We start from the raw sequence: 19,494 nt of genomic DNA, 5'->3' as shown, positions 1-19,494 counted from the left end.
AGTAATGTGAATATGACCTGTGAATTATCTAGACTAGGAAGAAGTAAGTGGCCCAGCGATCCCCAGACCCCAGACCCGGCAAAGTTGCGGACCAGTCTTAAAGGGTGACGACCCAGAAAGCTGGGATGGGAACATATGGTATTCAGACGAATCTCGGGGGAAGCCAGCGAGAAGGCGCCTTTCCCTTCACCCCCACCATATTTGCCTTTCGCTTCCCCCCCCCCCCGCCTCCTGTGTTGCCCTGCGACCCCAGGCAGGACCCACAGCTGTCGGCTCTGAGGTGGTGAGCAGGAGTGTGGACAAATCCCTGCCACTTGGCTCAACCCCCAGAAGCCAGTCAGTGGTGAGGAAGGTGACCTGGGAGGGACGACCAATGGAGCTGGTCCTGCCTACGCAGCTGCTCCCCATCCCGCACAGGAGGCCCTCCCTCAGTTCCCAGTCTCTTGGGGATGCCTGTATGATGAACAGACTGAAGATGAAAAGAAAGAGGCTTGGTTTACAGACGGGTCCAGATGGAAGAATGGGGAACTTGAGGCTGCCACACTGCCTCTGAAAGCCCCCATCCGTCTGTGCGCAGGCTCCTGGGCTGTTACGTGGTTACGGCCATTTGGGTGACCTGATGGCACCAACAGCACTGGAACATCCATGGCCATCCATTATGAGGCAAGCTCCACTGGAAACAGGCTCAGCTGCAGCCCGTTCCCTTCTACCATCTAGATGCCCACACTCCCAGGAAGGATGACGATTCCACTTACATTGCCACTGCGCAGATGGTGAGTCTCACTACTGCACAGCTCGAGTTGGCGGACTGGGGGCACCAGAAGAGTGGCCATCTAGGGGTGGAGGCACGCAGGAAATGGGCCAAAGATGAGTTGAAGACTGTGATAAATCAAAGTGACAAGTGCCAGATAGTAAAACCCTGTAATTTCCACTTAAGGCCAAGAGTGACAGTCTGACGTTGAAGTGGCACCGGGCAAGTTTGGCAGATTGACTGCATTGACCTGCTGCCACCACAGAATAATAAGAAGCTCTGCTTGACCGCTGTGGACACTCAGTCAGAGGTACTCACTGCATTTCCCTGCGGCTGCGTAGAACAAGGAACCACCAGAAAATGAATGCAACAGCTTTCATCAATGTGTGGAACACCTCGGGAGATACAGTCGGAGAATGGATCTCACTTCTCCAGATCACAAGTCTGCAGATTCCGGTATATTATGGGTCTTCCATATCCCCTCCTACCCCCAGGCATCAGGACCTCGGAGGCAGCAGCTAAGACTACTGATGCCGACCCACTCATTGCAGGGTGGTTAGGAGTATTGCAGCTAATAATTTAAATGCCCAACCCTCTAAATACAGAGGCACACCGATGTCTAGACAGCTGTCCATTGCCGACAACCCAAAGGACTCAGGGATGATATAAGTTAATGTTCCCCCATAAAGGGCCATGGAAAGGAGAGGTGGTGGCCTGTGAACCTGGTAACACATGATGGGCAGCGGTAGAGGGGGAATCGGGGCTAATGCGCTTGAACACCCAACGGTTGACAAAATGAAAGTGAGTGTATGTGATTGCTCCACAGGGAGGATGAAGCTGGTATTTCTGGCGGTCGACTGCACGGATACCTCTCCCTACATCATTGAGGCTCCGGTCTGAATCTCCTTCCTCTCCCTCTGTTAAGAATACGCCAGCCACCTAAACCCGCCTGCCCGCTGGATCTGTACGCCGGCGCTTCACTATGGCAACGGAGGGATTCACTCTGGGCCACACCCCTGAATGAGAGTGAACAGTTGTATGTATGGGCCTTCTCTAATAAGACTGGGAGAAGAGTAGCCAGGGCCTCTGCCCATCCCACTGACTGTGGGTGTCACTCTTTTGAGAGGTGATGCCACCCGTCGCCCCTGCATCCCAACGCCATGAGTGATTTAAGTAAAATAGCCCTGGCAGTACACAGAGAACAGCAAGTGGAGGCCACCTACCATTGCAATAATGAAGGGAAAGGGTCCTTTATCAGTAATAGATCATGTACTAGTTACACCACGGCAGATCCCCCTGCTCCAGTCAAGGGTACCTACTGGGTATGTGGAGGGAAATCATACTCCTGGTTTCCTGGAATGCCAGGCGACTTGTGGGCCTTATGGGCAGATCCTAATCCCTGAAGAGGGTGCTGTTATCTGGTGTATGTAGTACCTCACATGCCGCACAACGCACCACGATCTCCTAGTCTTGAACAAATACAATAAAGTTCTCTTCTATTCTATGCCTCTTATAATCTTATAATGTCCATCAAGTCAGTTCTCATCCTCCTTTATTTCAGAAAGAAAAGCCCTACCTAGCTCACTGAGAGTTTCTTCATAAGCCAAGTTCTCTAATCCAGGCAGCATCCTGGTAAATCTCCTTTGCACCCTCTCTACAGCTTTCATATCCATGCTATAATGAGGCGACTAGAACTGAGCACAATACAATGCAATAGAGTCAATAGAATATAAGACATAGTATCCCACAAGTCATTTAGGCGTGAAAATTTTCTAAAGATAACATTATACACACCAGTACAGAAATAAATCCATTAACTTGAGTTAAGTGAATTTAGCATGTTTCCTTTCACCACGTTGTAATAGGAAGTATCTGCTTAAAGTCTTTAATCTAGATTGCATGCAAGCAAAACAGGCATTCTCCAAATTACTTGTAATCAATATTTAGGAGATCATCTTGTCATCCATTTGTAGAAAGCGCAAAATACAGTAGTTCTGTCTGAAAGAAATACATCTACATTGCCTACTTATCAAAATGGTGAATGTTTCGGAAGATTCTAACAGAAAAATATGCATGTTGACTGCATTTTTTCTTCATTGAGAAATACCGCTTTTCATTGTGCTTTGAAAAAATGGCTTTAGATGTCAGTAATAGAGGAACAGCATGGGTGTGGGTTATATATTCCCACTGGTTGCTCAGATCATAAAATCCCCAGTGATGAATTCCTTGCAGATTTTCTCGTCTAATACCCATGGAGATGGGAATCCAATCTCTGCCAATAAAGAACTCTATAAATCAATAGTCACTCATTGATTGCAGCTGCAGCAGTGATGAAATTGCATCTTAACCTGTCCTTCTGTGCAGTCTGATTATCTTCCTCCTGACAGAAAATTGTTTGTATCAAGGACGAACCTATCTCAATAAGAAAAGATTTCTGTTGGCACAAAAGGCTAGCAACTATGGTGGCATCTAAGAGGGGGAAAGGCAGGTTACCACTGCAGGCACAGACCCTGCAATGCAATTTAAAGCCTTTTTAATTCCCATGTTCCAAGAAAAATTGGAGTTGTAGTGAGCAGATTTTAAAGAATGCATCAGACATTCAAAAGTTCAGTTTATAAACTTACCAAAATGGAAAATAGAAATGGAGAATTAATATTACAGTTAATTTGTAAGTTTTTTAGGCAACAGTATTGCATATTTTTATGTTGCAACAACATGCAATATAAGACTTGTGTGTGTGTGCAGTGATCATCTAGCAGCGTTATTTCACAGAAAGCAAATTAGTAATCTAGAGGAGTAAGATTTTTTCCTTGAAGCAGGTTTAATACTTGCATAGCAGCTTAAACTTTGTCAGTTCTCTTTCCCTTATTCCCATGGTTCTATTGTTCTTAGGAAATTAGGACATTCTGATAGGTGATGACATCAGATAAGGGAAAACTCATGTTCTTACCCACTAAGCAAATGATTGTTAGATAGGAGAATTGGATGAAAATGTAATTGTCTCAAGATTGTTTAAGTACTTTTTATTTTTTCCTCCATTAATTGTTTAAAAAATCACAAATTATCATTTATTTCTAGTTTTATGGTTTGATTTTCTGTCATTGCTGTAACCTTTAGTAAATAATTACTGCATCCTGGGATTTCAAAAATTGTTAGAAATTCCCTTCATGAATGTTAGCATTTCTTAAGGAAAGTACTAATATAATATAGCTTTTAATAACATAGCAGCAATCTTTTATGTTCATCTTAGATATAATACTGATATTGGAAGCAACCTTTTACTGATTCCTTTAAATAGGAGTTAGAGAAAATCATGGGATTGGTAGGCTTTGGGATCTGACAGGGGTTTTCAAGACTCATCAGCTTTCCATTTTCCATTCATCAGGATACACACAGGAGTGCAGTACCAAAAAATCCAATTTTGTCTGCATTAGTAAGCAATTTCTCTTCTGTCTGTTTTAACAGCAATAACATTATTTACTATACTATTGCTGTTTTAACAATAAATGCACATTTGGTAAACTAGTTCCTGAATTTTAGACAGTTATGAAATTTACTAGTACATAGACACACTCCTGGATGGACCAAGGGCCATTAACATGAAGGTTTGGACTTATAGATTGTATACTGCTCCACCAGAATTTGCCAACTGTGCCCATTCTTCTAGTGGAAGAAGTATCTTAGCCCTGGCACTTTCCCTTGCAATCACACCACCATCAAATGACCTGAACAGTCCTTCTGGGTGAGGCAAACTTCACATGCACCTTCTCCAACCTTGTCCACTGCATTTGCTGCTCCCAGTATGGCTTATTCTACATCCAATCAAGCATTTTGTGGAGCTCCCACATTCAGTCCACAGTGGTTACCCCAAGCTCGCAGTTGCAGATCATTTCAACTCTGGTCTTCATTCCCACACTGACCTGTCTATTTTTCACCTTCTCTGCTATCAAGATGAAGCCCAATTCAAACTAGAGAAGCAACTTACATTCCATCTGGGTAGTATACAACCCAATAACATGAATATTGAGTTTCCCATTTTAAGGACACACCTGTTTTTTTTAAACTCCGCTTCCCCCACCCTTCTTCTGATCACCCACTCCCATGTTTGTTCCCCTTCCCATCTTTGTCCCTGTCCTTCTCCTGCATCCACCAACTTCACACACAAAATTACACCCACCCCATCTCCCATTTAGTTTCACTGTCATTCACTCTCCCTACTCCTCAAATGGTTCCCAAATCTCACAGTTCCTGCTTATCTCCATCCAGCAGCTCATCTCTCATCTCCTCAACCTTACTCTATCTGATATTTTTCCTTTCCTCTCTCTCTTTGTCCGCCTCAGTCTCCCTACTCCACCCTCACTCACCTCCCCTACCTGGCATTATCTGCCTGTAACCTTACATTGCTGCAAAATTCTCCACTACAAACAGCATAACCACGAGGAATTCAGCTCTGAAACCTATTTGCTGCAAGGGCTATCCTGGCATAATGACTTAAATGCTGTGATCCAACTACTATTCTTTAGGTAAATCCAGCAGTCATTCGTCAACCACACCGCTCATTGGGTCACCACATCTGCACCAAACTCTGAATGATGCTGGAGAATTTCAAGGTAAATCTCATCATGAAGGTGGAAGACCTGTCCATGCAACAGACATCTGTGTTCATTTGTTGGTCTGAGCTAACTTATGTATTATTTTAAGTGGGAATATAAATATAACAGCCTCGGAGTTTAGCGGGATACATTTATCACTAAACTTCTGTTTCAGCTGCCAGCATAAGTGTAAAAGGGAGAACAGCAACTTGACACAAGATTCAGCAGAGTGTGATGATTCACTTCTAGTCACAGAGCAAGACTCAGTGTTGACTGGTGGGACCCTGCAGTACCTGGATGATGACATCCCTCTGCTTTCAGTTGAGGAAGAAGCAGGTGAAAAAACTGACAATATGTTTCTTTTACTCCTTCCTACAAATTCTAATGAGATAACAAATGTTACTATGTGCAAGAATATGATGAAGATATGGCATCATCCAACATCAAACCTTACTCAAGTGGTACATTTAGTGAAGTTTTATTTTGAATGTGGTGATGGTTCATGTCTGCAGATCCAGCAATTATCCTTTGGCCCTATGGTCCATGACTCCCAAGATGACGACTAGCCATTTAATCTAGGTGGGGAGTATTTTGATCCTGTTAGTTAATGATAGTGTGACAACCACTTTCACCTTTAACTAGCAGGATAAGAATACCCACCACCTAGCTTGGTAGAACTCTGTGGTTTCTGTAACACAGCATTTTAAATTTCCTGAAGATATTTTAAGAAAATACCATTGTTACTTTCCAGCATCCTTTGTTAATTGAGGTCAGGTGACCAATCAGTTTGAAAAGCTCAAACAAATAAATAAAGGGTTACCTCAAGCAGAGCGGCCTGTGGAAAGCGGCCAGTGAGTGATTGGGCCAGTGAAGGAGTGGGGATTCGAGGTTTTGACTTGAGAGGTTTCGACGAGAAGAGGTGGAGGACGAGCTTGTTCCCAGTTAGTCTTTACAATGCCTCCTGAGACGGTGATGTGCCTCTCCTGTGAGATGTGGCAGTCTTGGGGGAGCTCCCTTCTCCTGCAGAGTCACATCTGCCAGAACTGCTTGCAGCTGGGTGATCTGAAAGACCGTGTGAAGAATCTGGAGCAGCAGCTGGATGATCTTCGACCCTGAGGCAGTCATAGATGAGAGCTACAGGGAGGTAGTCGCACCTAGGCTGCCGGAAGCAAGTTGTTTGGTGACAGTCCGAGGGGGGAAAGCGAAGGAGAGTAGACAGGTAGTACAGGGCACCCCTGTAGCCATTCTCCTGAATAATAAGTTTACCGTCCTGGATGCTGTTGGTGAGGACGACCGACCAGGTATGAGCTACGATGGCAGGGCCTCTGGCACTGACTCTGACCCTGTGGTGCAGAAGGATGGGACAGAGAAGAGGAGAGCTGTTGTCATTGGAGACTCTAAAGTCAGGGGAGCAGACAGGAGATTTTGTGGACGTGAGAAGGAAACCCGTATGGTTTGTTGCCTCCCGGGTGCCAGGGTCTGGGATTCTCTGACCAGGTGCATGACATCCTGGTACGAGAGGGAAAGCAACCAGAAGTCATGATAATGTTGGGACCAACAACATAGACAGGAAGAGGGATGAGGTCCTGAAGTGTGGGTTTCGGGAAATAGGCAGAAGGCTGAAGAACAGGACCTCAAGGGTGGCGTTCTCAGGATTGCTGCCAGTACTATGTGATAGTGATGGTAAGAATAGGAGGAGATGGCAGTTGAATGCGTGGCTGAGGAGTTGGTGCAGGGGGCAGGGTTTTAGATTATTGGACCATTGGGATCTCTTCTAGGGAAGGTGGGACCTGTACAGATTGGATGGGTTGCACCTGAACTAAAGGGGGAGCAATATCCTTGCTGGTAGGTTTGCTAGCATGGTTCGGGAGGGTTTAAACTAATTTGCAAGGGGGTTGGGACCCGGAGCGAAAGAGCAGTGAAAGAAGTGCATGGAGTAATGCCAGATCTAACATATAGAGAGGCTTTGAGGAAAGTGCAGCAGAATAAAGGGTGTAAAGGTGGTAAGGTAGAAGGGCTAAAGTGTGTGTACTTCAATGCAAGAAACATCAGGAATAAAGGTGATGAACTGAGAGCTTGGATACATACATGGAATTATGATCTAGTAGTCATTACGGAGACTTGGCTGGCACCAGGGCAGGAATGGAAGGGGGAAAAGGGGAGGAGGGGTGGCATTACTGGTCAGGGATACTATTACAGCTGCAGAAAGGGTGGGTAATGTAGCAGGATCCTCTTTTGAGTCAGTATGAGTGGAAGTCAGGAACAGGAAGGGAGCAGTTACTCTACTGGGGGTATTCTGTAGGCCCCCTGGTAGCAGCAGAGATAATGGGGAGCAGATTGGGAGGCAGATTTTTTAAAGGTGCAGAAATAACAGGGTTGTTATCATGGGTGACTTTAACTTCCCTAATATTGATTGGCACTTGATCAGTTCCAAGGGTTTAGATGGGGCAGAGTTTGTTGTGTATCCAGGATGGATTCCTGTCACAGTATGTTGACAGACCGACTAGGGGGAATGCCATACTAGATCTAGTATTAGGTAACGAACCGGGTCAGGTCACAGATCTCTCAGTGGGTGAGCATCTGGGGGGCAGTGATCACCGCTCCCTGACCTTTAGCATTATCATGGAAAAGGATAGAATCAAAGAGGATTAGAAAATTTTTAATTGGGGAAGGGCAAATTATGAGGCTATAAGGCTAGAACTTGTAGGTGTGAATTGGGATGATGTTTTTGCCTGGAAATGTACTATGGACCTGTGGTCGATGTTTAAGAATCTCTTGCAGGATGTTAGGGATAAATTTGTCCCAGTGAGGAAGATAAAGAATGGTAGGGTGAAGGAACCATGAGTGACAAGTGAGGTGGAAAATCTAGTCAGGTGGAAGAAGGCAGCATACATGAGGTTTAGGAAGCAGGGATCAGATGGGCCTATTGAGGAATATAGGGTAGCAAGAAAGGAGCTTAAGAAGGGGCTGAGAAGAGCAAGAAGGGGGCATGAGAAGGCCTTGGCGAGTAGGGTAAAGGAAAACCCCAAGGCATTCTTCAATTATGTGAAGAACAAAAGGATGACAGGAGTGAAGGTAGGACTGATTGGAGATAAAAGTGGGAAGGTGTGCCTGGAGGCTGTGGAAGTGAGTGAGGTCCTCAATGAATACTTCTGTTTGGTATTCACCACTGAGAGGGAACTTGATGACGGTGAGGACAATATGAGTGAGGTTGATCTTCTGGAGCATGTTGATATTACCGGAGAGGAAGTGTTAGAGTTGTTAAAATACATTCGGACGGATAAGTCCCTGGGCCCTGATGGAATATTCCCCAGGCTGCTCCACGAGGCAAGGGAAGAGATCGCTGAACATCTGGCTAGGATCTTTATGTCCTCGTTGTCCACGGGAATGGTACCGGAGGATTGGAGGGAGGCGAATGTTGTCCCCTTGTTCAAAAAAGGTAGTAGGTATAGTCCAGGTAATTATAGACCAGTGAGCCTTATGTCTGTGGTGAGAAAGCTGTTGGAAAAGATTCTTAGAGATAGGATCTATGGGCATTTAGAGAGTCATGGTCTGATCAAAGACAGTCAGCATGGTTTTGTGAAGGGCAGATTGTGCCTAACAAGTCTGATAGAGTTCTTTGAGGAGGTGACCAGGCATATAGATGAGGATAGTGCAGTGGATGTGATCTACATGGATTTTAGTAAGGCATTTGACAAGGTTCCACACGGTAGGCTTATTCAGAAAGTCAGAAGGCATGGGATCCAGGGAAGTTTGGCCAGGTGGATTCAGAATTGGCTTGCCTGTAGAAGGCAGAGGGTCATGGTGGAGGGAGTACATTCAGATTGGAGGGTTGTGACTAGTGGTGTCCCACAAGGATCTGTTCTGGGACTGCTACTTCTTGTGATTTTTATTAACGACCTGGATGTGGGGGGTAGAAAGGTGGTTTGGCAAGTTTGCAGATGACACAAAGGTTGGTGGTGTTGTAGATAGTGTAGAGGATTGTTAAAGTTTGCTGAGAGACATTGATAGGATGCAGAATTAGGCTGAGAAGTGGCAGATGGCGTTCAACCTGGAGAAGTGTGAGGTGGTACACTTTGGAAGGACAAACTCCAAGGCAGAGTATAAAGTAAATGGCAGGATACTTGGTAGTGTGGAGGAGCAGAGGGATCTGGGGGTACATGTCCACAGATCCCTGAATGTTGCCTCACAGGTAGGTAGGTAGTTAAGAAAGTTTATGGGGTGTTAGCTTTCATAAGTCGAGGGATAGAGTTTAAGAGACGCGATGTAATGATGCAGCTCTATAAAACTCTAATTAGGCCACACTTGGAGTACTGTGTCCAGTTCTGGTCGCCTCACTATAGGAAGGATGTGGAAGCATTGGAAAGGGTACTGAGGAGATTTACCAGGATGCTGCCTGGTTTAGAGAGTATGGATTATGATCAGAGATTAGGGGAACTAGGGCTTTACTCTTTGGAGAGAAGGAGGATGAGAGGAGACATTATAGAGGTGTACAAGATATTAAGAGGAATAGACGGAGTGGACAGCCAGCGCCTCTTCCCCAGGGCCCCACTGCTCAGTACAAGAGGACATGGCTTTAAGGTAAGGGGAAGGAAGTTCAAGGGGGATATTAGAGGAAAGTTGTTCAGTCAGAGAGTGGTTGGTGCGTGGAATGCACTGCCTGAGTCAGTGGTGGAGGCAGATACACTAGTGAAGTTTAAGAGAATACTAGACAGGTATATGGCGGAATTTAAGATAGGGGATTATATGGGAGGCAGGGTTTGAGGATCGGCACAACATTGTGGGCCGAAGGGCCTGTACTGTGCTGTACTGATCTATATTCTATGTTCTATGTTAAGATGTTAGGGTCTCTTATTCCCATCTGTATCCGGACTAATGGCAAGATTTCAGCAACAAAGCTCTTTTCGGCATCCTGGCCAATGGATATTAGATATATTTCAAATGGCACTTCAAGAGGAAGTAGGCAGACCTGTTTATTTTGCTCAGTTAGAAAAATCGTACATCATTTCAGGTTGGCACTTTGGTGCAGCAATTGGTGCTACTGCCTCAGAGCTTCAAGTGCCACGTTTCAGTGCCGACCTCGGGTGCTGTCTCGATGGATATCATATGTTCTCTCAGTGACTGTCTGGATTTCTGCCAGTCGCCACAGTTCAGAACCAGAATCAAGTTTATTGTCACTCTTATGTGATGTGAATTTTGTTTTGCAGCAGCAGTATGGTGCTGCTTCCACGTCTCAAATACATGCTTGTAAGGTAATTGGCTGATTACTGGCAAAAAGAATCAAAGTGAAATTGATGGGTGTGTGAGAAAGAGAACATGCTGAGGGCTGGAGGGAAGTAAAGACGGGGGAACAAGACTGTTGGTAATTATACCTCTGAGAGACAGCATGACTAAAAGGCCTGCTCTGTATGTTTGTAACATTTGCAGTATACTGAGTATCCATACTGAAGAGCCCCATTGCAAATATCTTTCACAGGAAAGATTTTTCACTTCAGTAAGATTATTTGCATTCTTCTTAACTGTTTACCTGTGAATATTTTGTTTGTTTAAATAAAGGCAATTTGAAAAACAGTCTCTAACGAAGACAGAGGTATAAAATGATGTTTTCTTTTCTCAAGTCTCTTTCGACAATGGAGATGTACCTTTGGTTTCAGTGGCACCTGAGCTTTCGCCACCCAAAGATGGGATTCACCATCCGGGACAGCTGATCACATGGATACAGGATGCACTTTACTATTGTGTTGCATGCCCTGCAGTAAAGTGTAAATGGATAATCTTAGGTAAGAAGTACACGCTTTACTGTTGATCTGCAGCAGGAATCTTAACATGCAAAATCTGGACAGAATAATTTTAGTGGATTTTGAAGTTTAATGTTCACCTCATAGGTTGGAGAAATTATATCCAATGGATCAGCAATAATTCTTTTAGATATATAATTATGTGAACACTGAAAAGATTTACATTTAAAAAGCCTACCTCAGCCTAAAAATGTCTCAAAAGGCTTTGCAGCCAAAGTGCTGCCCTTTACAATATGTGTTGCAGTGGAGTGTCAGCCTTGATTTTGTGTTCAGTCTCTAGAGTGGGATTGATCAAAGGCATGATTGCTACCATTGACCCAGAGCTGACACTCCAACGAGAGCACGTTAACCAAGAGACACAAGTGAGGATTTTTTCAGTGGGAATCATGAACCATTGAAAACAGTCCAGCAATGATCATAAAGAAAATAAAGATCAACAATGATTATTGTTTCCTCTGTCCAATTTGTAAATAGCTCCACTTTCCTGTTTTCCATGCAGTTTTAAGTTAACAGGTTCTCAGAAAAAAATCATCAAGGCTTTGCATTCTCAAGTTGTGTTGTAATTTGTTGCTGTAATGCATAGTACAGCCTGAGATGTAAGCAGAGGGACATTCCATGATGAGAATGGAAATTACAATCAACAGCTGAGTTTCCATTCCATCTTTACAGCATTCAGTTCATAGCATTTTGTTGGGGCTTTTACTATTTCTGTTTGATCATCTGAAAATAACTACAGTTAAGCTTAATGCATGTTAGCTGTGCACAGCATGTGTAGAAATTGATTCTTCCATTATTTCTGTATTCTTCAGTTCAATCAACCTCTCTATAGTTATTTGATTGATGTTTTTTTTATTGTGAACCTCATTTCATTTTTTGACTTCTCAAGTGTTTTTGACTTTTAGGGAAATCGCTTATCATGCCTTCTTGAAGCAGCATTTGAAGGATGTGCAAATTGGAGATAGACGAACACCAAACCTGACAGTAAATCAGAAGTGGATCTTTCTCTTTGAACTTTTTGTATACAATGAACACAGTTTCTCTTTTTTTCTCATCTATAATGGATTTTACACATGGCTGAAAGCAATTAATTGGCGATTGGACAATTGCTTGAAAAAGCCATCATTTGAATCTCATTTGACTCATTCAGGAATTGATCCAATATGCACCTTTTTGCTCTCTCAGCTATACAAATACTCTCCACTGAGAGATCTTTTGGAGACCTATGTTATTCTGAAATGATTCTTAACTCTGATTCTTCATATTATTCAAGTCCTTCTCCACTTTACATCAAAGGTTAATGACTAATTTCAAGAGAGTATGCAGGGTAAAAAAGCCTCAGGTCATTGAAAAGTTGATGAGGCCAAGAATAAAATGAAGTTTGCCAGGTTAAGTAGAGATGTTTAAGCCATTGCAATTGATAGTGCATATGCCAAAATCCATCTGTTTAATGAATTGTCATTGAATACTGTCTGCTACATCAGAACATTTGTGTTTGAGCTGATTAAAAATGTGTGTTAGATCTGAGTCTTACTCTATAATTAAACTTGAACTTGAAGTTAAGAAGTTCAGATATGGACTAGTTAAGGCAGGATAGTGGAATTGATAGCCAAGCTAATGACATTGTGAGTCCTGTATTATAAGAGAATGAACTAGCACTACTGCAGTCTTCAATGCACTGAACAATACATGACCCATTCATCAGTGAGTCTGGGTCTATCCCATCCAAGAGTGGTTTGAAAGGACACTTATTGCTTTTGTTTCCTGAACTCTGTAGTCATTGCATCTACTCCTAGCCCATTCCATGGTAGTATTCCCCTTGACCTCATCTTTGAGGCCAACTACCTCCGCATTCAATGGACCACAGTCCATAAATTTGCCCACTTACCACAGTAGTTCAAAAGACACAAGTTTGCATCCCTCTACACCTCTGTGGAATGCTCTTCCATCTCCATCAATGTTCCCCTTCTCAACATATTTCCACATGCAATAAGAAGAGAATTACTCCTGCCTTTTTATCCGGTTCTTTCTCATAATCCAAAGCTAAATGTTCCTTCCAATTCACTTGTACATGTTTCAGATTAGTGCATTGCACTAAGAGTTGCTGATACAGTTGCCTCTAAATTGGAGAAACCATAAACTGGAAGATTGCTTTACGAGAAACCTCCAAGCCATCTTCAAGAGTGTTTCTGAGCTTTCATTTGCCTGTCACTTTAATTTTCCACCCCACTTCCATGCTGACTGTCTTTGGTGTCTGTACCGTTTCAGCAAATTCCATCTTAAGCCCAACAGCACCAAATCTTCCATTCAGATGTATTGCAGCTCTCGCTTCAATACTGAACTCAACGTTGTCAAATAACCAACCTTTCCTGATTGAGTCAGAACTGGCAAACTCTGTGAAAAGTCGTCAGTCTGTAATATTACTGGTTTTATCTCTCACCATAGACGTTATTGATCTGCTGAGAATTTATTTATTTCAGGTTTCCAGCAACTGCTGTCTTCTATATTCAAAGATTCAAAGTACATTTATTATCAAAGTACCTATGCAGTATACAAATATGAGATTTGTCATCCCCACAGACAGCCATGAAGCAAAGAAATCAGACCCACAAAACGGCAACCTAAAAAACAATGAGTGAAGAACACTGAATATAAATCACAAAAATAGAACAAGTCCAGGCATAGTTCAGCTTAGCTCAGTGCTCACTACCAGCAAGCTGTCCCAATTCAAAGTTGTCCGAAACAGCAACAGAGCAAGGAGGGACTAGAAACCAGAAAAACACATTATAACGTGAACTACAGTCCAATCCACAAACCACAGACCCAGAAATTTGTACCATCCTCCCACAGCTTGAGGGAGAGAGAGAGACCATTTGACCATAGGAACTTCCCTTTGGGAGCAACGAGCAAAGAGAGAAAGGAACCATCACATGCAGATACCTTCCTCTGGCAGCAGCGAGTGAGAGGCTGATAGACAGGGCTGAACACTCGCTCACTTTCCACACTCGCCTCGATGTTTTCTCTTTCTTGTATCTCAGTGCATCTGCCTCTGGATACATCACCTATCATGTACAGATATATCTCTCTCCTGGGTTCCTGGGTGACTATCAAAGAACCTGGACTGCCTTCGTCCTTACCTCACATTGACCTTTATCATGTTATTTCCAGCCCTCTATGCAGCCCAAGTATATCCAAGCTTATTTTCTCAATATTTTTGTTGTGAAGGGCACCTCTGTTGTTCTCTTCACAGATGCTGCCTGGCCTAAGTATTTTCATCATTATCTTTTCTCACATGTTAAAGTGGAAGTTTCTTGCATTTGTTTCAGCACAGGACCTGGGAAATATTGGTCTGCAACTGGGCTCAATTGTCAGAAGGAACAATCAACTGAAAGAATTGGCCTACAGGCAAGAAAACCATGCACCAGTCAATAATGCCAAGCCCCTCCACACATCTCCTTTTGTTCTTCCTTCAACCTTGTACCCCTTCCTCTGACCCTGCTGTCATTGGGTCTCTTGGCAGAAAAAGAGGAAAAACGTGACTGAGGCATTGAGCACTTGAGCCTGTTCCATCACCCACAGGGCAAAAGCACGCTTGATATCTCAGCCCGTTTTGTTTCATCTTATCTACCAATAGAATTCTTAGTCAAGAAACACTCAATGGGCATTCAGAGCTTAGTGAAAATCGTTCTGCCTTTGCTTTCTTTCTTCAGCAGTTGGGTAGAATAAAGCTAGGATCAATGAAATTTTGGAAGATGACAACAAGTGAATTTATGTCATCTTTCCAGAAGTTCAAAATGCAGATCATCAGGTCCTTGGGTGTTTATTTCCCTTAAGTCCCACGTATTCCCCTAGTCATATCTACACCCGTACTAATCTCTTTCAGATTCTCATTCTCACTAATTCATATTGTCCCTAACTATATCAGGAAATTTTCTATTTTAATTTATGAAGACAGGGACAAAAATAGTTTTTAAATTTCTCTGTCTCTTCCTTAATCACCAACATAATTTCCCTATCTCGGGTTATATGATAATCAAATCAACCTTCACAAATCTTTTTCTTTTCAATTACTTGTAGAAACACTTTCAGACTACTTTCGTTTCTTGCAAGGTTACTTTGGTATTCTGCTTCCCATTTCCTTTGAGTTTCTTGGTCCTTTTCTGCTGAATTCTGAAATGCTTCCAACCCTCAAGCTTTCTGCTCTTATTGGGAATATTTTCTTTGATGGAAGCAGAAAAGAGGGAGTCGACTCCTCAGCCCAAGTCCGATCTGCCATTCAGTACAATCATGGCTGATCCTTTATCTCATTACAATACTCCCATTTCCTCCTCAGACCTCTTGTGCTTTGAAATATGTTTATTTTCTTTGCAAGTATATCCCTTGTCCTCCGTGGTAGAGAATGAAATAACTTTACCACCCTCTGAGTGAAGAAATCTCTCACTGTCTCAGACCTAGATTTTGCCCTCATATCCTGAGTGCATCCACATTATTTCTGAATCGCTTGGCTCTTCTGCCACGAAGACTGTTAGGCACACATGTGCTTCAGTCTTTTTCCATCAAGCTTCCAGATTCAATCACTCACCTATACACCAGGGGTCATTTACAGTGGCCAGTTAAACTACCAATCTGCACATCTTTGGGACGGGGAAGCAGGAGTGCCTGGGGGAAAACCAAGAGGTCACAGGAAAAATATGCGAACTCCAGGCACCACCAGTGGTCGGTATCGAACCTGGGACACTGGAGATGAGTGGCAGCTGCTTCACTAATTTGCCACTGTGCTGCTGAGTCCTGTCGGAATTTTTAACAAATACTATCATTAAGTTCCGTTGTTAGTGACGGGTGACAACCTTGCTAGGCCTCTTGTGTTTTAGAGATACAGACCTTTATTGTAAATCTTAATTTATCTCCCATTCACACAACCCAACTTGGGACCTCTTGGATATAAGCTATTCCAAAGAAAGCCATTTAACCCTCTTTTTTAAAAAAGTGTTCCTGTTTCATGAGATAGAATCATATTTTATTGATCTGCTTGTGTTTCCCCTTTCCAGGTCTCTATGTTATTACCCTGGTGATGTCCATTGGATTCACGACACAACTGCGCCCTGCCAGCCGAGCCCCATTACTCTTCAGCCCTGACACCAACATTCAGGTGCTCCTGGACCTCAAATATAACCTCAGTGCAGAGGGCATTTCATGTGTTACCTGCTCAGGTGAGATCATTGAACCATTACAAACTTTCATTTACCACTGGGAAAACGGGCACAGTGGTGGGGCTGTATAAATTTCTCAGTTCCTCAAAGTACTACGTGGTATTAACTTTTATTTGTATAAGGAGCTAAGAAATCAAAATAGAACCAAGTGGTGACATCATCATGTAAGTGAATATACTGTGATCTGTGTTTGTCCTGGAGGCTCATGAAATACTAACCTAGAAATTAGACTAATTTATGCCTGCTTTTTGCACAAGTTGCATCTAAAGTATCTTTAATGCATGTTTTATTGATTGAGCGACACTTCCTTTGATATCTTAAAAATCAAAGCTGTAGAAGCTGGCAATCTGAAGGAAATACGGAATTGCTTCAAGGGTCTCTGACTGAAATGTTAACTCTTTGCACAGATGTTCACTGACCTGCTGAATGTTTTCAGTTTGATTTTCTGTTTGAACCTTGTTCAGAATATTCCAGTATCATCCTGGATAGGAAGGAGTTACTTTCCTTGGACAATAGTGCATTGAGGGAAGATCTACTAGAGGTGTACAATATTATAAGAAGGATAAGCAGTAAGAAATTTTTGCCTTGGCAGATACGTTGAAGACTGAAGGACAATATTTGGTAAAAGGTTTAGCATAGAACTTATTCCCCTTTGGGATAAATGGAATGAGTATAGATAGATTGATACTTTATTAATCCCAAAGGGAATTACAGTGTCACAGTAGGATTACAAATGCACAGATATACAAATATTAGGAGAGAAGAAAGAATAAAATATAAATTACCTCAAGCAATCTAACAGGAGGGATCATCATTTCCCCGGCTATAGGTTGAATCATTACAGAGCCTAATGGTCGAAGGTAAGAATGACCTCATATAGCGCTCTTTGAAGTTGTCTTAGTCTATTACAAGAAGTGCTACTCTGTTTGGCCAATCTGGCATGCGGATCATGAGAAACATTATCCAGAGATTTTCTGGAGTGTCTTTTGTTCTACCTCAGCCTCCAGTATGTCCAGTTTGACTCCTGTAATGGAGCCAGCCTTTCTAATCAGTTTATTGAGCCTGTTGGCATCACCCGTGTTGAGACCATTGCCCCAGCACATCGCTGCTTAGAAGATTGTACTGGCAACAACACACTAGTAGAAGATGTGAAGGAGGGGCATGCACACTCCAAAGGAATTCAGCCTCCCCAGGAAGTAGAGGTGACTTTGGCCCTTCTTGTACACAGCCTTTGTGTTGGTGCTCCGCTCAAAGTCTGTCATCCAGGTGTGCCCCCAGATACTATTAGGTCTTCATCACATCTGCGTCCTCGCCATCAATAGTAACAGGGAGCAGTGCAGGGTTAGTCTTCCTAAAGCCATCACTATCTCCTTTGACTTACTGTTATTGAGCTGCAGATGATTCAGCTTGCACCGGTTGACAACGTCCTTCACCAGAGCTTCACCAGAGCCCTGTATTCATTCTCCCATCCTTCCTTCATACACCCAACTATTGCTGAATCCTCAGAGAATTTCTGCAAATGACATGACTCAGTGTTGTATCTAAGGTCCGAGGTATACAGGGTAAACAGGAAGGGAGTCATTACAGTCCCCTGTGGGGCCTCAGAGCTGCTTATAGCCACGTCTGACACACAGCTCTGAAGCCGCACAAACTGCGGTCTGCCAGTCAGCTAGTCCATTCTTCAGGATACAGAGATACCTGCTTATCCAAACGGGAGTAGGCTCTGTTCAGCAGGTAGATGGTAGCCTCGTCAACTCCAGTGTGTTTCTGGTAAGCAAACTACAGGGGATCAAGGGCTGGTCTGACCAGAGGTCGGAGGTGAGTCAGGACCAGCCTCTCTAGGGTCTTCATGATGTGTGAGGTCAGTGCCATTGTACGGTTGTCATTTAAGATGTTTGGCTGGCTGTTCTTGGGTACCTGGAACACATGATATTTTCCACACAATGAGGACTCTTTCCAGACTAAAACAGGTTGAAAGTGCACTGGAGAACTCCACACAGCTGCTCACCACACTCCTTCAGGACCCTGGGGTTCACACCATCCAGTCCCAATGCTTTGCCATGTCTGCGTTTTCCCCAGACCCTTTCTCAGCTACTCAGTAGTGAAGGTGAGTCCATGATGGCTGGGGAGTTGCTGGAAGGTGGGGGCTGGGGGACAATAGCAGTCGGTATGTGGAGGTGTGCATGGTAGTTACATGGCAAGGAGGGGATGTAGACACTGGTAGCCTGTGTCGTTCATCCACATCTGGAACTGGAGGGGGCAGGAGGGAGGAGGGGTGGCATTCGTGCTGAGGAAGCATTGGATGTCTTGGTCTGTTGTGCTGAGGGGGGTGTAAACAGGAGGCCAATAGCCAAACATATTGAATAATTGGTTTAACTCATTAGCCTATTCACGGCTGCATTCTGAGGCTCTACAGCTAGGCTGATTGAAACCAATGATGTTCTTCATGCCTCTCCACACCTCCTGTATGCTACTCTGCCCAAGCTTGTTCTCCAGCTCCCTCCTGTGTTTCTCTTTAGCCACCTTGATCTTCTCCTTTAGCTCCCTCTACACGTTTCAATTCCTCCGTCTCCTGATTGTGGTTGAGAAGAGCCTTTAGAGCCCAGGTGACCCATGGTTTGTTGTTCAGGAAGCTGCGAACAGTTCTTGATGGTATTAAAGTGTCCACTCAGAAGTTGAGTTGATGTAGCCACTACTGCAATCAATAAGTTCATTAATGTCCTCCCCATATGGCTCAAAAACTACATTCCAGTCAGTAACCTCAAAGCAGCCCTTCAAGGCCTTGATGACCTCTGGAAGACTATTTCTTTACTATCCTGGTGGTAGCTAGCTGTTGGGCTTATACTAGGGCATGAGTGGAACCAGGTTGTGATCTGAACCTCCAAGTGGGGGGAGAGCTGTGGAGTTGTAGGCATCTTTAACATTTGTATACAGGAAATCCAGTGTTTTATTTGCTCTTCAATGACACTTGACAAACTGATCGAAGGTGGGTTGGTTTGTCAAGAGAGAAGCATGGTTGAAGTCTCCTGATACTGCAATGAATGCATTGGGGTTTTGAGTCTGAAGTCTCGTGATGGTAGATGGGTCAGTATGAACATGGTGGGCAAAGAGGCTGTTATCTATTACATGATACCATGACTCACATC

At 43.6% G+C, this 19,494-nt stretch overlaps 1 protein-coding gene across 13 annotated transcripts in view; it reads left to right on the top strand.

Moving 5' to 3' along the window:
* Window positions 1-19,494, top strand: part of disp3 (dispatched RND transporter family member 3) — a 626,857-nt gene that overhangs the window by 489,508 nt on the left and 117,855 nt on the right. For all 13 annotated transcript variants that reach the window (XM_059951724.1, XM_059951723.1, XM_059951719.1 and 10 more), the window contains 3 exons: window positions 5,519-5,679; window positions 10,962-11,123; window positions 16,187-16,348. In XM_059951724.1, coding sequence (XP_059807707.1) covers window positions 5,519-5,679; window positions 10,962-11,123; window positions 16,187-16,348 — 485 coding nt within the window. The remainder of the gene's footprint in view (window positions 1-5,518; window positions 5,680-10,961; window positions 11,124-16,186; window positions 16,349-19,494) is intronic.

The sequence above is a fragment of the Hypanus sabinus genome, chromosome 27 (genome assembly GCF_030144855.1).
Source record: "Hypanus sabinus isolate sHypSab1 chromosome 27, sHypSab1.hap1, whole genome shotgun sequence".
NCBI lineage: Eukaryota > Metazoa > Chordata > Chondrichthyes > Myliobatiformes > Dasyatidae > Hypanus > Hypanus sabinus.
Note: the sequence above shows the minus strand (reverse complement) of the source record. Positions and strands in the feature narration are given on the sequence as shown.